This window comes from Condylura cristata, unplaced genomic scaffold (genome assembly GCF_000260355.1).
Source record: "Condylura cristata isolate star-nosed mole 26May11 unplaced genomic scaffold, ConCri1.0 scaffold00006, whole genome shotgun sequence".
In the NCBI taxonomy this organism is placed as follows: Eukaryota; Metazoa; Chordata; class Mammalia; order Eulipotyphla; family Talpidae; genus Condylura; species Condylura cristata.
In genome coordinates this window covers 25,404,671-25,423,806 of record NW_004567107.1, presented here as the reverse complement: position 1 = coordinate 25,423,806, position 19,136 = coordinate 25,404,671, and the positions used below count along the sequence as shown (strand labels likewise).

The following is a 19,136-nucleotide window of genomic DNA, read 5'->3' as shown; positions in this document are numbered from 1 at the left end:
TCTTGGAAATGGCCATAAACAACCTATACTTCTTAGAAATGACCATAAATGAAAAGGACCCAGCAGGAACCAGCTGTGGAATTTCCTGACTTTTCAGGATTTTCCCCCATTCTAGGACTTTGCCATACAACATGAGTAGCATGGCTCATGCCAGTCCAAAAATTCCTTTTGTCATGGATCTATTAATATTTTCCCTGACTATATATAAACAAAAATACCTGTGAGAATGGGGTTCATCCGTATCCACTACTTCGAAGGTGTTGTTTGGCTTCCAATTAGGAGTTAAAATGATTATTGCTGAAGTTATTTGCAATGAAATAACTCAGAGAAAGCAGATGAATAAAATGAACTCTCTTCTAGTCGTTCACAAGAGAGGTGAGACATTGAATTGTGTCTGACATCCTCCTCCCCTGTAGACACGGTTGTGACCAGATCCAGAACTGTGACCTCTGCGTGCACACAACGGCATAATGCTCAGCAGTATTGATACATATGCATGGATACATATGCAACATGGTGACTGTCAAAGCTCTGTTCTAGGTGAAAAAAGCCAGACATACTATTCTATTTATATGACATTCTAGGAAAGGCAAAGCTATAATGACAGATATCAGGGGCATGGCCACTAGGATCTGGTGACAGGGGCAGAAATTAACTGTAAAGAGACATGGGAACTTTCTGGAGTGATGAGCTAGTACTATGCCCTGATTGCAGTGGTCACGCTTTATTAAGGATTTGTTAAAATCCATCAAACTGTACGTTTAAAATATTTATTATATGTAAACTATTCCTCAATGAAGCTGGTTTAAAAAAGAAAAACTAGCTACAGAGCATCAATTTTCTTTATCTACAGGGCATTTTAAACATGGAACCCCTTTACAAGAAGAAAGGATACAGGACTTGGGTCAACTCATACCATCTCATGATTTATTTTGCATATTGGCCTCTGAAGTTTCCCTTTACTTCCTTCTCTTTTCAGTAAGAACTGCTTTTTACATCTTTCCTATCTTAAGTGTGGAGCAAGAGAATGTTATGAATAATGCAAAGTCCAATTTGATCTGGCTATATTTAGGTCGATTAAATCCACTGCAGTGTTTGATGCAGACTGGAGGGGAGAGGGAGAAAGAAATCTGAAATAAAATGTTGGAGATGGAGAGAAAGTGCTAGGGAGAGACATTTGGGCAGATTAATTGGGGACTAGATGTGGAGTGTAATGAACAGTATTCAAAGACCACTTTGTGCCATTCCCCATTGCCTTTGGGGGGAAAGTCCACATACCTGAACATGGGTTATTGGTACACACTGAACGGTGTGAATTTAACATACTGACGCTGAGCAAAAGTAGCCACCTCTCCCCCCTCAAAAGAGCATATACTACATGGTTCTATTTATATAAAACTCTACAAAAAGCAGATCTGTGGTTGAGGGAGCAAGGGAGGCAAAAGAAATGAGAATTATGAAGGGACCTGAGGAAAATTGGGGGGAGGGGTTATGATTATGTTTATTCTACTTAGTGGCATGACACTTTCATAGCAGTGTCCATGTCAAAATTCATCAAACTGTACACTTTAAATATATGCAGTTTATATTATGTCAATTATACATCAGTAAAACTGGAGGGGGGGGGAAATACTGGCTGAATAAACAGCAAGGCCTGATAAACACAATGAAAACAGGCAAGTATTCAACATTGCTTTAAGGAATACAAGGTACATGCTCGAGGAATGTTGCTAGATTATAGTGCGGAAAAGCAGTGAATAAATCTCAGGTGCTCAATAATTACTGAATAAATGAATTTTACAAATATGTCTGGCTCACTATCTTAGGCTTTAGGAACAGATTACAGAACAAAAGATCCCTGTGTTCGTGCCCTTTGATGGGAGAACAGCAGCCAGTGAAGAGAAGTGAAACTCACAGAGATTGCCAGACAGGTGTTGAGGAGAGAGAAGGCTGGGACGGGAGACGGGAGTCAGGACAGGAGGCTGACATATTTCCAGTGTAGTCATCGTCCTTCAAAGGATGACGCTTGAGAAAAGACCTAAAGGAAATAAAAGGCTCACGAGGGGGCTCGTGCTAGGAAAATAAAAAAGTAACTGTTCTGAACTTGAACAGTATAAGCGGGAAATGAAGGAAACTTCCTAAGAAGATGAAGTCTACAGTGAAGTCCGGCGGGACTCTGGACCTCCCAACACACCCATACTTGCATTGTCCACGAGGAGGCGCTCCTGCACCCGCCCCGCAGGCATCTTCCGCTGTCGATCCGTGCGTGGGCACGCGCAGAAACCGCTAGGCGGCGTCGGTTTCCCTTCCCACGCGCGGACGCCGGCGTGGGGCGACGCGACCAGGGTGCCCGCGCGTGCGCAAAGCCGAGGCCAGGCTTCCCTCGGGGCGGGGCCGAGAGGGGCGGGGCCGAGCAGGGCGGGGCGGGGGCTTGAGGTGAATCCCCTGCCGCGGCGGCGGCTCGGGCCGTGCGGGGAAACCGAAAGTGGGCGGTGGCCGTGGCTGTGGCCCTGGCGAAGACGGAGGCTGGAGCTGGGCCCAGTGGCGCGGGGACTGGCCGGGGGCCCCTGGAACGAGGTGAGCTCTCGTCCTGCGGCTCCGGGCGCGACAGGTGCCGGGCGGCGTTGGCCGAGATTTCGGGTGGGCGCGACCCAGTTGGGGCACCAGAGGGATAGTGGGCGGGACTCGCACGGACCCGGGGCCTCTTCTCAGCACTGCCCGGGACGTCCGGGGCCGGATCCCTGGAAACCCGGCTGGGCCCCGGGGGAGTTAGAGTTCCAGAGCGTTGTGTTTTAAATCTCTAATGGGACCCCTCCCCCGGCCGCTCGGGAACGGGCTGGGCGTTCACCTGGAAGTCGTACCCACCCTCCAGCCGCCGGGGAAGCTGTGCATTGGGGGGAAGGCAGGAGCGGGGCTGGGGATCGGCCCGGAGATGCTGACCAGGAAGTGGCTCCCGGTACCGGCTCTCTGGGCCACGGGCTAGAAACATCTGAGCTCCGACTGTTGAAGCTCTCTAGTTACACCGTGAGCTTAAAGGCTCGGGCTGTCTTTATGAAGGCTGCTCCAGTCATGCATTTGTGTTCTACAAATACCATCCACCCCTTTTAAAAGAATGATCATCGGGTGACTACAAAGCGCAAGCTGAGAGTGAAACATGCATCTATGAATAAGCTGGCTCGGAACTTTGACCGAGATCCCGCAGTTTCTCAGCCTCAACTTAATGGGACAAGGCTTGGAGCTCACACAACGTTTCTGCTCCGATTCCCTGAAGGAGTATAATACGTTTACATTAGTGCCTAAGGGGACCATTCCCAAATAGTGGCAAGGAGCAGGAAAGGGAATTTTAATAAAATATATTAGAAAAAAAAATCCTGGTCCAAAAGGATTCTGATGTCTGCCCCACAAAACTGTGTCATTCTTTGCCCCACCCACCACCCCTTTACACACACCCTCATCGTGCTGGAAGGGAAACATTGTCCACATTTATTCGCCTACTGATGTGCAATAGCTTCATCACAGAAGTGAAACTTAGAACCTAATCCCCAACTCTTCCTGGACCACCTTGATGTTAAGTGTTGCATACGGCAAATGGTCTGGAGGCTGGACTTCTCTGACTACTAAATGTGTGACCTTGAACAAATTAAATATTTTATTTGAAGCTGGTTTTCAAAAAAAAAAAAAAATTTTTTTTTGGTCCAGTGGGAAAAGGAGCAATGCTTTCAAAGGCATAAAGGGGTGAGTAGAAGGCAGAGAGAAAGAAAAGCCAATTCATGTAAATATGAAATTAGGTTTCATGCCAAACATCAAGAAAATTAAGGAAAGAGGAAAGATGCCAGTAACTCTGGGGTGGTAGGCGCAGTGACTAGCCCTTCAAATCGCATGAAACTGGAATCTGCCACATTCTGGGTTAGAGGTGTGGCACCCAAATCCAAATGTATTGCCAACTGTTGCAAAAATTCAGTGACTGCAACTGACATCTCCTTTATCCTTTCATTTTAAACCTTTTTCCCCTTCTACACAATTAATCATGGGTACATCAAAGTACTAATAATTTATATGTGTACGAAGTAGCAAGAATAAGTAGACAACCATTAGAGTACAAGATTTAAACAATTTAAATACCCCAAAGTAATTCTCAAGGTCAACCGTATTTTGCAAATTCACAGCTTTTCTCTTAAATACATCTAAAAATGGTCCCGAGATAGTCTTATTCTGAAGAAACTGGCTTTTGTGTACTTTAGAAACATGCTTTTACCACTGCCTGATCTTCTTTGGCTCAGTAATCTGGCCCCTATCTTTGGTGTTTCTGTCTCTAGTGATGCCAAGGAATATGAGCCAAAATTGTTGTGTTTCTCATATATAGTTTTCTCCTCTCAAAATTTCTGTTTTCAAATGGAAATTCTAAATTTACTCTGCAAGGCTTTTGTGAGATAACTACTCTAAATCCTTTAGCTCATAGTAATAGCTGAAGAAATGTTAACTCTTCCTTCTGTCAAACTTCCCATATTCTACAGTATTGGATTTCTGCTTCTTGAAGGCAAGAACCTCATATCTTAAGTTATTGATATATTATATATCTCTACATGGTGGAGATTTTGCAGTTCCCCTCAACCGACATTCATTGAGCATCCATTATATATATATATATATATATATATATATATACCACAAAAAAAATCTGTGCTGGGTGCAGGGAATTTCTCCTAGGGTAAGCGGAATTAGAACCCATGGTGCCTTGCCCCACTTCAGGACCTTTTGCTGCCACACAGCCTCTCTGCTAGTGAAATACAGTGAGACTGTGAAGTGGCAGTTGGGAGGTAACTTCCCAGTTCTGGGGGATTAGAAATGAAATGAAATGTAACCCTTGCTAATGCTCTTTAAAGTTGACTGCTTGAACAGGACTGAATGAACTGTTGTGTTTTGTATCCAGAGATGTAAACTCCTGAAGGACCTCTTTTTAAATTATCTGGGTAGTTTAATCTACTTGGAGATTTATGTGAATGTATAATCCAACTCTGCCTTATCAAGTGCTGTTTTCACAAACTGAGATGTAGAGTGAGTGCTTTCTATCTGGGCATAGTCAGGGTCAGCAGATAAATATAGGAAGCACAGGCATTTCTTGTGTTGGAATGAAATCTAGTTGAATATTTATGTGAGTTGGATTTTCTTCCCCTCTGCCTTCTACTGTCACATTTATGCTTTTGAAATCATTGTTCTTTTTCCCGCTAGGCCAGAAATTATTTTTTAAAATTTTGTCTTCCACCGTATTTTTAAAATAATTTATTTTGTTATCTTTAACTGAAGATATATGTGTATGTATATCTCTACAGATATTTTATACATGTATACATGTACATATCCCACCCAGGGCTTCTAGTTGGTTCAAGATAATCGTTGTAATCACAGAGAAAATTCAAAATTTCATCCATACAGTTTGTTAGGAAGCGGCAACCAGTGGTTTCCATTAGATCTTCAGACCAGCTTAACCCTGAAGGACTGTGAGGAAAGTTGAGAATTATGGGTCTTGTTAATCCTCTTTACCTTCCATATAAAAAAGAAGAGAGTTGAAACAATTTACTCAAAGTTCACAGCTAATATGCAGCAGAACTAGGATTAAGACCCAGATCCATAACTAGGCCACTTTGTCAGCTCTAGTGTACAGATACTCATTTAATCATAGTGTGCAGTTAGCAATGTGTGCATCGTGTGGAGCTTGAATTATAATTAGAAAACTACCTAAAGATACCTTATGGAAGTATATCACTGTGTGAGGGTATTAATTACTATCTTTCCCTTTAAAAATGTGTTGGCAAAGGGGTAATTCAGGTGGTAACAAATAGCCTGTAATGGGGGGTGGGGGGAGGAGATAACATGTTAAACTTTGCCAGATGAAAAATCCTTATGCAAGGATCTTAGACAAAAACCTTCCCTCTGCTAGGCTCATTTTATTGATTTGTATAATGAGAGATTTGGAATAGATGAGATGATGTCTAAAATCTTTCAACACAGGTAGTCTGGACTTTAAGGGCCCAGCTTCTTGCTAACATAGTGTCTTCAAGGAGAAAGTAGCTAGTTACCAGAAGGCTGTGCCCCAAGGAGCTACTAAACATTGAGTAGCTCCCTAAAGAAAGTAAAAGATTAATTGGTGACTCAGTTTATTTGGCAATTCTTCAAATTTACTCCAGGGTTTAGGGCCACTGTACAGTTCAAGCTTATGACATGAAAAATGTAGTGTGAAAGATGTGCCAAATAGTACAGTTGGCAATAGGTAGGAAAACAAATTTTGAGAAAACCATATATGAGAAGCCAACAATATGGCTAATGTTCTTTGGTGCCATTAGTGACAGACACACCAGAGATGTTTGGATTTCAAAAACCTAGTTTTGGTTTCATGACCTTTTTTCTCTACTTTTTTTTCCTATTTCTTTACTGGTCTGTTTCATCATTTCAATATTGTTTTGGTCTCACTGATTACTTCCTCCTACTTTTACATAATTTGTTCTTTTTTCCATTGATTTGAAGCCATTATTCTTTTCTAACAAACATATAATGCTGTAAATTTTCCTCTAAATATTGCTTTAGCAGGACCCAACACATTTTTTATTGTCTTTGCTTTTATATTGTGTTTTCACTTATTTAATTTCTTCATTGTCCCTTGATTATTTAGAAGTATATCGCTAAATCTGCACAAACATGGGAATTATCTGTATATCTTTCTGTTACTGTTACTTAATTTTTCTAGTCATAAATTTTTTTGTATAATTTCGATTACTGTAGTCTCCTCCTCACCCCCAGTGGATGCATGAAACCATAGATAGTACCAAACCCTATATATACTTTGTTTTTTCCTATATGTATTTACGTACATACCTATGATAATGTTTAATTTATCAATTAATTAGGCATAATAAAAAGTTAACAATGATGACTAATAATAAAATAGAATAACCATAGCAATCTACTCTTTAAAAAGTTATGTGAGGGCCCTCCCTGGTGGCGCAGCGGGTTAAAGCACAGCACTCAGAGGCTTAAGCCACTTCAGCATGAGTTCAATTCCCGCCTGCCCTGGAGGAGATCCACATGGCGAGGCAGACCTCTCCTGACCTGCCCACTGCTTCTCTCAGCAGTATACTTCTTCCATCTGCCTGTTCTGCTCCCCACTCAGTCTCTGGTGAAGCCTCTCACCCTCCACATCTCTGGCCTGTACCCCAGTTCTGTACGAATAAATAAATAAATCTTTAAAAAAAAAGTTATGTGAATATGGAGTCTCACTTGTTCTATATTGTACATATTATTTTCAGAAAATGGAGACCATGGATAAATGAAACTGTGGAAAGCAAAACTATAGATAAGGGAAACTATTATACTATATTCTTAATTGGTTGAGGATTGTTTTAAATCTCTGAATAGATTCCATTTTGGTGAATGTCCCAGTGCTCTATAAAGAAGGTGTATTCCGCTGTTGTTGGGGTGGAGTGTTCTAGAAATATTAGAATTGGATTAGTTTGGTTACTAGTGTTGTCCAGCTCTTAGTGATTTTTGTTTACTGCTCCTTCCAATTGCTGAGAAAAGAGGTTTGAAGTCTCTGAACATAATTGAATCTATTTAATCTATTTCCTATATGTATTAATTATTTATTTTTGAAAATTATATAGATCCATATAGTCATCACCACATCAAAATACATTTCCATTACAAAAAAGTTCATCTCTGGCTTTTTTTCTCCAGATGTTTTGTAATTTTAATATTATATACAATCACACTTAGAATTGTTATAGCTTTCTGATGAACTAGCCCCTTTTATTTCTGGTAATACTCCTTGTTCTGTATTAGTATACTTATATATTTTCATATCTTTTTCTATCTCCTTTTAACCTTTGTTTTTGTATTCAAAATAGACTTCTTATACGTGTATAAAGATAAGTCTTGTTTTTATATCCACTCTGCTAGTTACTCAGTTTTATTGAGAAACTTTTATTTCCATCATTATTTGTAATGTAATTTGGGAGGATTGGCTTTAAAGCTACAGTTTTACTAGAAGCATTGTATTTGTCCTATCTGTTCTTTGTTACTGCTGTTATTTTTTTCTTTTTCTTGCCTAATAACTTTTTACTTTGACTCTCTTTTTGGTGAATTTTATTCTTTGTTATCCTCATGGCTGGCTTATTAGTTATTTCTCTTTTAAGAGATTTTAGCAGTTGTCATAGGTTTACAAAATATATCCTTATTACAGTCCCCTTTCAAATATCATACTGCATGTATAGAATAGGATGCTTCTTACAAAATACTTTCAGTTTCTGTCTCTCATTCTTTGTGCTGTTGTTACGCATTGTATTTTTACATATATTATGTGTCTCACATAAGGGAACTTTTTTTTTTTTTTTTAAATTTTTTTTTTTTTTTTTTAAAGATTTATTTATTTATTCGTACAGAACTGGGGTACAGGCCAGAGATGTGGAGGGTGAGAGGATTCACCAGAGACAGAGTGGGAAGCAGAACAGAGAGATCAACGAATTACACTGCTGAGGGGAGCAGCGGGCGGGTCAGGAGAGGTCTGCCTCGCCATGTGGTCGCCTCCGGGGCAGGCGGGAATCGAACTCATGCGGAAGTGGCTTTAGCTTCTTAGTGCAGTGCTTTAACCCGCTGCGCCACCAGGGAGGGCCATAAGGGAACTTTTTTGTAATGGAAATGTCAGTATTTTGATGTGGTGATGACTATATGGATCTATATAATTTTCAAAAATAAATAAATAATACTCATAGGGTGAGAAAATATTGTTATATGTAAATTTTACCTAAATTGATATTTTTATATATGTGTATCTATGTTTATCTGTATAGAGAATAAGAATATAACCTAGTTATAGAATCTCCCTAGGTTATTTGCTATTTAATTAATTTAATTAGTTTGTTTAATTAACTTATTATTAACTAAATGTTGGTGCTGGGGGTCACAGTTTGATATGAATTAATATTTAGTGTGAAAGGTATATAATGAATGCTTTGGTTATTTGCCACCTAAACCTTGCTATCATTTAAATATCATATTTATCATTTAAGGCACTCACATATGAACTTTTATTTCCTTTTTTAAATGGGCAAATGAAGGTATTGATAGAATTGTATACTGTTCTTCCTTTCTGTTCTCTACACTAGAGAAAGACAGGACTGTCCAGAATTCTGTACTGTCCAATATGGTCCATTAGCTATATTTATTTTAAATTAAATTTAAAATTCAGTTTCTCAGTCATACTGTCCACATTTCAAGGACTGAGTAGCCATATGTGGCTTGTGGCTACAATATTGGACAGTGCAGATAAAGAACATTTTTCATCATTACAGAAGGTTTTATTGGATTAGCAAGCTTACCATGGCTTACCTTTCTCCTTTCTTTAATGAACGTTTAAGTCCATTTTTCCTGGATGCTTAAGTTACCTAAATGTACCTCCATTCTACTTACCATTGGTCCAAAGAAAATATGAATGGTTAATTTTTAAAAAAATTACAGATCAATGAAAATCCTTTGGCCAGTATTCCAAGGTGTTTTTCTAGGCACCAAAATTCACTGTTCACAGCCATTTCTCTCTCGAGTTTCCTGTTGCATATGACACTTATTTTGAAATATGTCATTCTTTCTGGTTCTTTCCTCCTTTAGTGTAAAAGGGACCTCTTCTTTGATCCCCTTGGCTTACCCTTTTATAGGTTCTTCCTCTGCTAATCTCTCAAATGACAGTCTTCCATAAAGGTCCATCCTTAACCTTATTTTTGACTCTCTGAACATCAAATATCATATATCATACGGTATTTATCAAATCACATATGTCATATATGTGTGTATAAGTATATACACACACATACACATATATACGCTGAAGATCAACAAATCTGTAACAAAGACAGACCTCTGATACAGGTTCCTTGTGAACATATCTACATAACTACCCTTCAGATGTCCTAACCTCCAAATGATAGCTTTCTTCCACTATTGAATGACTGGCTTTATTCCACCTAATGTGAGTCATTACTCACATTAGAATACTTCTAAGCTAAAAATGTGGGGCCATCCCTCATCATCCAAACTAGTTAATCAATTCCTGTTTATTTCTTCTCTCAATTACTTCTCAAATGGACTTTTGTTCATTTCCAAGACCTTGTTTATCGGTCCTGCATATTTCCAAGTATTCTTACAATGTTAATCTTTGTCCTTCTAATTTAACTTCCCGATTTCTGAGTAGTGATTTTTCTAAGATGCAGAGCTGATGACCATATCTAAAATCTCTTTTAATCCCCATGTTACTTTTGGCAAAAATACAGATGTATTAACATAACATTGTAATCTCTTTTGGGGCTTTTCCTATCTCTCTCATATTTAGTGCCCAGCTTGGAATTTTTTATCAGTCACAACCGAGCAACTTAACTGCTTGGAATTCTCAGAAACAGCCGTGTATTTCTCTCCCAATGCTGTGCCTTTTGAAGTTTCTGTTCTATACTTGGGCCTGACATCTCTCTCCATCCTCATCCTTCCCCCATTTCCCTCCTTTCCTGGGTGATTCCATTTTGTCTCTCAGGACTCCACTGGGTCCCCTCTCATCTGAGAAGCATTCCTTAATATCTTTTATCTCTTGATTAGTCTTTGTGCTACTCTGACTTCCTTCATGTATTCTTAGCATTTTGTGCCTTTCCCCCCTACGATAGCAATTATTTCCTGTAATATTCATTAACAATTTATGGAATAATCTAAGAAATGTAAACCCTGAAAACCCATTTGACTGCATACACTGATGAGTTATGTATCATAACCTTTTGCTATATACCATAGGTGAAGATGCTGGAAGCAGATCTGGTTTCAAAGATGCTACGAGCTGTTCTGCAGTCTCATAAGAATGGAATAGCACTAACCCGGCTCCAAGGAGAGTACAAATCCTTGACTGGAGACTGGATCCCCTTCAAGCAGTTAGGGTACCCTTCCCTGGAATCCTATCTGAGAAGTGTGCCAGCAGTTGTCAGGATAGAAACTAGTAGATCTGGAGAGGTAAGAAGATAATGGTGCGTGTTAGAAGTGTCGACCCAGTTCTTAATTGCCTTCCAATTAATGGCACTTCCAATCTCTTAAGTAGGATAGAAGTCAAGATTAAAAAAGTAATAACCAACTAGTTTGAAATTTTTTGTGATAGCACAACAAAACAAAAATAAATAGACAACTATAAATCAAAGACATTCTTCAGGGTTGGGGAAGGGAGGGATTGAAACAAGGGGGGGAAGCGTGAGGGACTGTGGTGATGGTACATGGGTGAACTGGTGGTGGAAATTCTATGGGTACTACACCTGAGAAAAGAAAGCAAATACTGTAAATGTTTGTAAGTGAACAATGATGTAAAATATAAATTAAAAGGGTAAAAATAAGATTTTAACCTCAATAAATAAAAACTTTAAGATTAAAGTTTACCCATTCTTAATTTCTCAGCATAATAACTATACAGAAGACATGTACTGCCTACTCACACCCACCCATTATAAAGCTGCTACAGCTGGTTTTGCCAAGGTCACTAATGATCACCTGATTAGAATGTCTAACAGACACTTTCAAATTCTCAGTGTTTGACCTAACTCTCATCTGTTCCTGCTTTCTGGATAATAGCTTAACTCCCATTTGATCATTCAGCACTTTTGACTGTTCCCAGGCCCTTCTTACAGTTCTCTTTATCTTTGGTCCTTCTCTCTCATGCCTCTTTTTTTCATTCACATCAATATGTTCACATTATTCAGCAATTCTAAATCCTTTAGTTTCTCTGGAAGTCAATTTTATGTGTAACACGGGTAATTTGGTAGTAGCAAGTATCTTTTTTATTGTCTATATACCCCATGACTCAGAATTTTCACTTCTTGGTATCTGCCCAATGTACAGTGTCAAAGATACGGACATACTACCATCCAAAAGACAAAAGGCATGCACTCCCGAACAGTACATTTTTCTGTATGTAAATTCTTCATACGTAAATATATAGGTCTCTTGAGTATTTCTCATCAAAAACCTATAATAGTTGTTCATCTCTGGGGGGTGGAGGAGACAGTGGATAGAGGAGGAAAAAGGGATCCAGGACTGGGAGGATGATCAAAGGGGAGGTTCATCTAATCTGCAATAATTTTTATAAGGAGAAGGTATTAATTCATTATTAAGAATAAAACTTGCTTCGTTTTCCATGCTTCTTCCAGACTTAAGCTCTGATTTCTGTCTTCTTGGCACTTTGTAACACATCCAGTATAGCATTTGACACGTTTTATTTGGTCTCTCCCTTTCTTTTCCTTTCATATTTTGAGGATAAAAGATTGTTTTTCCACCCCAATAGTTGGTATTTAATGAATTTGTGTTGAATCTCTGAATGATAAAATGTCTGAATTAATTAGGGTAATAATGCTTCATGTAGTTTGCTGTGTTACCGTTTACTCAACTCTTTGCCTCTTTTGGACATCTTTAATATTTATTTATAGAGGTAAGAGCCCCTATTTGAGAATAATTACATATGTAAATTTTTCTTCTTTTGAATTATATTCTTGTAATACAGCCTCAGGGTTAGAAATAACAGGTCAAAGAGTAGGAATATGTGTTTGTTTGTGGTGTAAACCTTTTTGTCCTGTTTGTGATCTCAGTTTAGAGTCAGACTTAAGTCCTAGGCCTATAGAGGTCATCTGATCCCAGTACTTCACATGCTTTTTCAGACATCCTATCACACTACTTTGTTTTTAAAGAGAAAAGGCTGAGCTGCTGTGTTTTAAACAGATCTGCAGAGGGTTCAGGGTCTATGCTTGCTCTGCCTTGCCCTCAGAGGCTTTCCTTTCATGGAATCCTATGGCTTGAAAATCCCAGATCCCAGCACACCCCTGTTTACAAATGTTTACAGAGATTAGGGGAATAAATTGATTTATCAATTCATCCAGCTATTCCATGCAATGGCAAGTCTAGGATTTAGTGTTCTTTGTTAGGCAATACACCAGCAAGAATGAGGACATAGTTCAAGTTCATAGAGAGAGCCAGGTTGTGTGACTTGGGAAGGTTACTTAATTTTCCTGAGCTTCTGTTTTCCTGTGCATAAAATGTAAGTGAAATATATCTCACAAATTATCTGAGATTAATACATGCGGGCTACTGATTTCTTCTGGTGTATTTGTTAATCCTATAGCTTCTAGCACATTGTAGATATGCTTTACAAACATCTGTTAAAGAAATAAAAGAAACTTTCAATTTGAGGAAAGAGGTATTTAATGGGCCAAACTATGCTTGATTTCTGTTTACAACATACAACTTTGCTCTGATGTGATCAAGGCGAGAGAGAGATGAATATTTGTGTACAGCTTGATTGTTTGATTTGGGGCATATAAGCTCACTAAATCCACTTTTAAAAATCAGCTTCTAGCCACCAATAAATCTGAGAAATATTTCTCTTTTCACCTTGCCTTTCATGAATAGATTACCTGCTATGCTGTGGCCTGCACAGAAACTGCAAGAATTGCACAGCTTGTGGCTCGTCAGAGGAGTTCTAAAAGAAAAACTGGAAGGCAAGTTAATTGTCAGATGAGAGTAAAGAAAACCATGCCATTTTTTCTAGAAGGTAAAGTCTTTTTCTGTTAAGCCTTTCTGTGAATCTGTTGTCACATGGAATTATGAAAATATTATTTGTATTCATGATAAGCACCTGTATTAACATTCATCTGTCAAAAGAAAAATCCTGAAGCTAGTGTTTCCACATGATGAGGATAACTTTTCAAGTGAAGTAATTACACAGTGAGAAACAACTAAGAGTAGATTTTAATTAAACATATGACAAAGTGTGGTTTTATTCTTTTTGGTTATTTGAAAAGGCTCATTCAATGTGTTGGATGAATGAAGAACCTGTGATTTAATGTCTTAAAAAGATAAGTCTTTTAGTGTCACTCCTCTTTTCAGAAAACATGAATTATATATTGCATACAAGTGAGTTATAAACAACTCAACCTGTGTTTTGTAAATACCTATTTCAAGGAGTATATCATCACTCCTAAAATTAAATTCTAAAGAAATAGTGCAATAATAATATAAAATACCCAGTGCCTAAATACCACAGTGGCCCTTTTAAACATGGGAGCAAACACTGTGAGAACCACAATGGTGGGCTTCATGATGAAGAGGAGACCCCAAGTGATAGGAAGAATTCAATTAGTGAGACAGTGGTAGGGAAGGCATGTGGCTGTTCATGCTGCATTTGGAAGAACAGGAGGGGCTGCCACTGAAGAGTCAGTTGGTGAGTAGAGGGCAAGTAACTGGCTTTCCCACATTTTGAAGAACCACATGTGCTAAGTACTAACCTACTGTACTCCACTGACTCCATGGGGCAGCCTCACTGTGTCCTGAGAAGAGAGACCCACAGAAAGCATCTGATGGGAGTGGCACACTGAAACTGAAGTTTCAGAAGCTAATTGTTTCTATTATCTATGCCTAACTTCACAGGAAAACCGAAGGCAACCCTCAGACAACCAGGATTTTCTTCAGATTTTTCTATCAAAAAACCTAACCCAACACTGTTAAGAGACAAAGGAAATGCTTTTGGAGTTAAATATGATGCTGAAATGCCACCCTATATATTACATACAACTATTGGGAGGGAAGTATTCAAAGATGTTCCAGTGCAGAGGCATATGGCCATGCCTGCCAGCAACAGGTAATCTGGATTTTGTTTCACTAAAGGGAGAAGTTTGAAGAACTAAGAATAATGAATATTAAAAATGTATATTCAGAGTACTAAGGAAATATTTCCTGTTCACATGTTGTAGAGAAATGCATCATTCCTAGTAAATCTCTTTTACTGGCTATGTGAATGTCATTCTCTGAATAGCTCCATTATATATATTCTCTTTATTGTTGATTATCTCTCCTTGTAAATTTTATTTAGCAGCTCTCCTAAGTTCTGAAATTCTGTTTCAGCTACAACTTTTGTTTTCTGAAAACCCTTCTTCTAATCAATTTTAAGAGCTTACTGATTTGCATTCTCCACTGTACTCCAATAATCATTTCCATAATTATACAGTAATCACATATCCACACATTAGAATACCAAGCTGGCAGGTATAGTACTTAGTTCTGAGTATTGCCATTCACTAGCTGGGTGAATTAAGTTATTTAATAATTTGGGACACTGGTTTCTTCATTTGTCCAGTGAAAATGTTAAACTAGATGATGCTAAAGTTCCTTTCTCATTCTCAATTTATGATTTTATAAGGTCAGCTCAGGTCAGCAGACTAGTCCATGAGCCAGATCTGACCTATTGCCTGTTTTTCATAAACAGTTTTATTCGAGCACAGCAGTGTTACTTTATTTTTGTTGTCTATGGTTGCCTTTGCACAGTTGAGTGATTATGCAAAGACTGAGTGGCCTGCAGAGGCTAAAATATGTACTGTTGGACTCTTAGCAGAATGTTTGCCAACTCCTAATATAGATGAATCCACATCATATTCTTCCATTCTATCTTCCATAACAAAAAAGACATGGTAATACATCATGTCATCCCTTAGATCAGTGTTCAAACCTTCCATTTTGTGTGAAATACAGTTTCCCCTCAAATTAGAATATTTAGAAATAATTTATTTTTTAAAATAGAATAAAAGTTTACTAATATCTTACATGTTGATATTTTTATATAAATCTAAAATACATTTATTAAAGGTATTTTTTGAAGATTTATTTATTTATGCATACAGAACTGGGGTATAAGCCAGAGATACAGGGACAGTGGGAGGATTCATCCAAGACAGAATGGGGAGCAAAACAGGTAGATGGATGAAGTACACTGCTGAGGGGAGCAGTGGGCGGGTCAGGAGAGGTCTGCTGTGCCATGTGGGTCACCTCTGGGACTGGGGATCGAACTTGTAGTGAAACAGCTGCGGCCAGCTTGCAGTGCTGTGTCCTAACCCGTTGTGCCACCAGGGAGGGCTCAAAGGTATATTTTTAATGTTGCTATGGCTAGTTATTTTAAGTCTGATAAGATCCACAAAATACCTAACTAAACCCTGAATTATGACTTGACACACTAGTTGGGTGCAGTGTGTGACTGGTACCACTGTTTCCCAACTCTGGTTGTGTGCATAGACTTTCCAGGTCCCATTTTGAGTTGAATCTGGAAACACAGTAAACCAGTCAGCCCGAATTGTATTCTGTATCCTGCATTCTCCTCCTGCTCACCTCATAGCACCAGAGAGATCAGATTAGTGCCCTCCATCCATATAGGCTTCACAAGCAGCATTTAAATATCAACCCTGTGGAGTTTGGAGCTGTAGTAATCAGAAGAGTCTTCAAAAGTGACCTTACAATTATTGCTAAAACTTATTCTCTGTCAACCTTGACCAATTTTGAAAATGAATAAGCTTTTAAAGCTTCAGTGTTAAGACAAGCGAAAGAGATGGTGCAGGAGAGAATTTGTGGTGGTGAACTAATGTTGATGAAAGCCATTGAGGCGTATACATCTGCATTACTTATGTGGGCACATGACTTCATGTTTGAAGAGAGGAGCACTGTTTACATAATGCTCTTTATGTAGTGAAGTGTATTTTCATGCTGGACGAGGTGGGGGTTCTGTAGGTGCAGCCCTCTCCATGTACCTAGAAAACCCCGTGATCGGCCCAGGGTCTCAGGAACAGCATGCTGTTGCAGAGCAAGAGCTCTTGTTATTCCTAATATATAGGCAGTTACTGCTACTCAGAGTCACAGATCTGCTTGCAAATTTGAGAGCTTTGCCTAGGGAGGCTCAAGTTAAACCAGGACATAAAAATCTAAAGTGGATTAGTCTTGATTTGGTCAGTGGTAGACTTTAAGACCACACACACACCAAAAAAAAGAGGAGTATTTGATTCAACAGCAGTTAAGATCGACAGGTTGAATTTTGTAATAGATGCTGCAGTTACCATTTTTCAAATTGATGATCTTATTACACCCAGAAAGCAAACATGACAAGCGTAGAAGTTATGAAAATATTCTTCATTCTGGAGCCCTTAATAACTGATCTGATCTCTTTTTTTAGCTTAAAATAATATTAGATGCAAGTGTCTGATATCTCAGATATTACATTTCAGTATACAACAAGCTGGGGAAAAGGCATTTCTCAAAATAGGCTAGAGTAAATAAATGTAAATTTATGATTGATTTCCAAGTTCTTAGTTGAAACATGGTAAATATTTGTAGGAAACATTTTCTAAAATACACTTATTACTTTGTTTTAATTATAGAAATAATATGTTTACAGTATGAGAAAGTAAAACACAGATACAATTGTTACTAATTCATATATAAACATTTGAAAATATCCTATATATATGTTTTTAAATGCAAATTGTGTTATGCTTTATATGTTGCTATTTTATAACCTGTTTTAAAAGGAAGTATATTGTTAGTATTTTTCACTTCATTAAGTACACTTCTACATTATCACTTTAATGTCAGGGTAATTCACCTATAGTTGAATAGAAATGATTTTCACTACTGTAAACATTCTACAGTAAACATATTTATAGAACATTATATTCATAGCTAAATCTTGAGAATAATTTGTAGAAATGGAAGGACTAAGCGTTAGAGGGTATATGCACTAATACTTTTACTAATCTGTAATCTAAGCAGAGTATATCAATTTACATTCTCCCAGAAGTTTATAGGAGCGATCATTAATTTGTGTCCCTGCCAACATTGGGCATCAGTTTTTTTGTTTGCTGATGCTCTAAAAAGTTGAAAAAATGTACCTTTGTTTTAATTTATATTTCTTTGATTTTGATACTTAAGTTATATTTTTCTCATAGCATTAGGCCTTTAAAAATCTTGTATGAATTTCATGTTTTTGTCTTTTGTACAATTTTCTTTCTTCTAACATGCAGAAGTGATTTATAAATTATGTAGACCCTTTGTAATATGTTGGCAGTTTCTTCAGGTTGTTTAATTATATTATGTTTGGTATATAAAAATATAACTTTTTTATATGGTTATATCTGTCTATATTTTCCTTTATGTCTTCTGCCTTTAAGTGTTATGCTTGGAAAAGCATTTTTACCCCATATTATGTAATATATCTTCTGTTTTCTTTTGGAATTTTTATGGTTCCTTTTGTACATTTAAATCTTTAATTCAGTCATAGCTAATTCTGCACAGTGTAAAAGTAGAAATATTTATCTTGCTAGCCAGATGTCCTAATATCAGTTATTTACATAATCCTGTCTTTCCCTGCTGGTTTGAAATGTTATCTTTACTAATACCAAATTGTTACAAAATCTGACTCAATTTCTAGGCTTTCCATTTGGAATCATTATCTGGCTGTTCTTTTGCAGTGCCAAATTATCTAGATTTTTATAACTTTATAGTAAGAGTTAATAGCCTCTACTCTTTACTATCTTGTCTGCCTTCTTATTTGACTTGTTGCATCTATAATGTGCTGTTATTATGTTTCCCCTATCATAGCACAGAGACTTTGTTCATCTAGATAGATTTTGTTAGTGTATTGATTATTGCTGTGAAACAGATTACCACTAAATTAGCAAGCTTATATTTATTATCTCCTAATTTCTGTAGGTTAGGAATGTAGGTACCACTTAGCCAGGTCATCAGATTTTTGTCAGGAGGCTGCAAAGTACCACTGTGACTGGGGTTTCTAAGCTCACTTGTATGGTTTTTGGCACAATCAGTTCCTTTTGAGTTGTTCCTTCACTTCTGCTGGCTGTTAACCAAGAGACTGCCTTCAACTTCAAGCCCCAGAGACTTCCTCAGACCATGCCCATTTTTTCATAAAAGGCATCACAGAGGAGATTATGCTAGCAACATGGAACTAGAATCTTTTGTTATCTAATTAATTAGTGGTGATCTTACTGAAAAATTGGTCAGAAGCAAGTAACTCAAAGGGAGGATGATACACAGGCTGTGGATTCCAGCAAGCAAGAAAGTCGGGGTTCATCTAGTAGCTCCTTAGTGCTGTCAGTTTTCTCCATATACAAATAGTCTATGAGGTTAGGGGTACATTTCTCTACACAGTGCTTAGCACACAGGACCTTAAGTAAATAATTGTGGGAAAGGATATATCTCTAATGAATGACATATGTTTAGATTTGTGTTTTAGGCTTTTTTTTTTTTTT

General features: G+C 37.9%; 1 protein-coding gene across 4 annotated transcripts in view; it reads left to right on the top strand.

Moving 5' to 3' along the window:
* The first annotated feature begins 2,370 nt into the window (after window positions 1–2,370).
* The window catches only part of TDRD7 (tudor domain containing 7), a 53,533-nt gene continuing 36,767 nt past the window's right edge, over window positions 2,371–19,136 (top strand). The window contains exons 1-4 of one of the 4 annotated variants that reach the window (XM_004677495.1): window positions 2,371–2,577; window positions 10,819–11,031; window positions 13,465–13,606; window positions 14,482–14,692. In XM_004677495.1, coding sequence (XP_004677552.1) covers window positions 10,825–11,031; window positions 13,465–13,606; window positions 14,482–14,692 — 560 coding nt within the window. In that variant the 5' untranslated portion in view covers window positions 2,371–2,577; window positions 10,819–10,824. The remainder of the gene's footprint in view (window positions 2,578–10,818; window positions 11,032–13,464; window positions 13,607–14,481; window positions 14,693–19,136) is intronic. The other 3 variants (XM_012721612.1, XM_012721614.1, XM_012721613.1) reach the window with 3 other exon arrangements.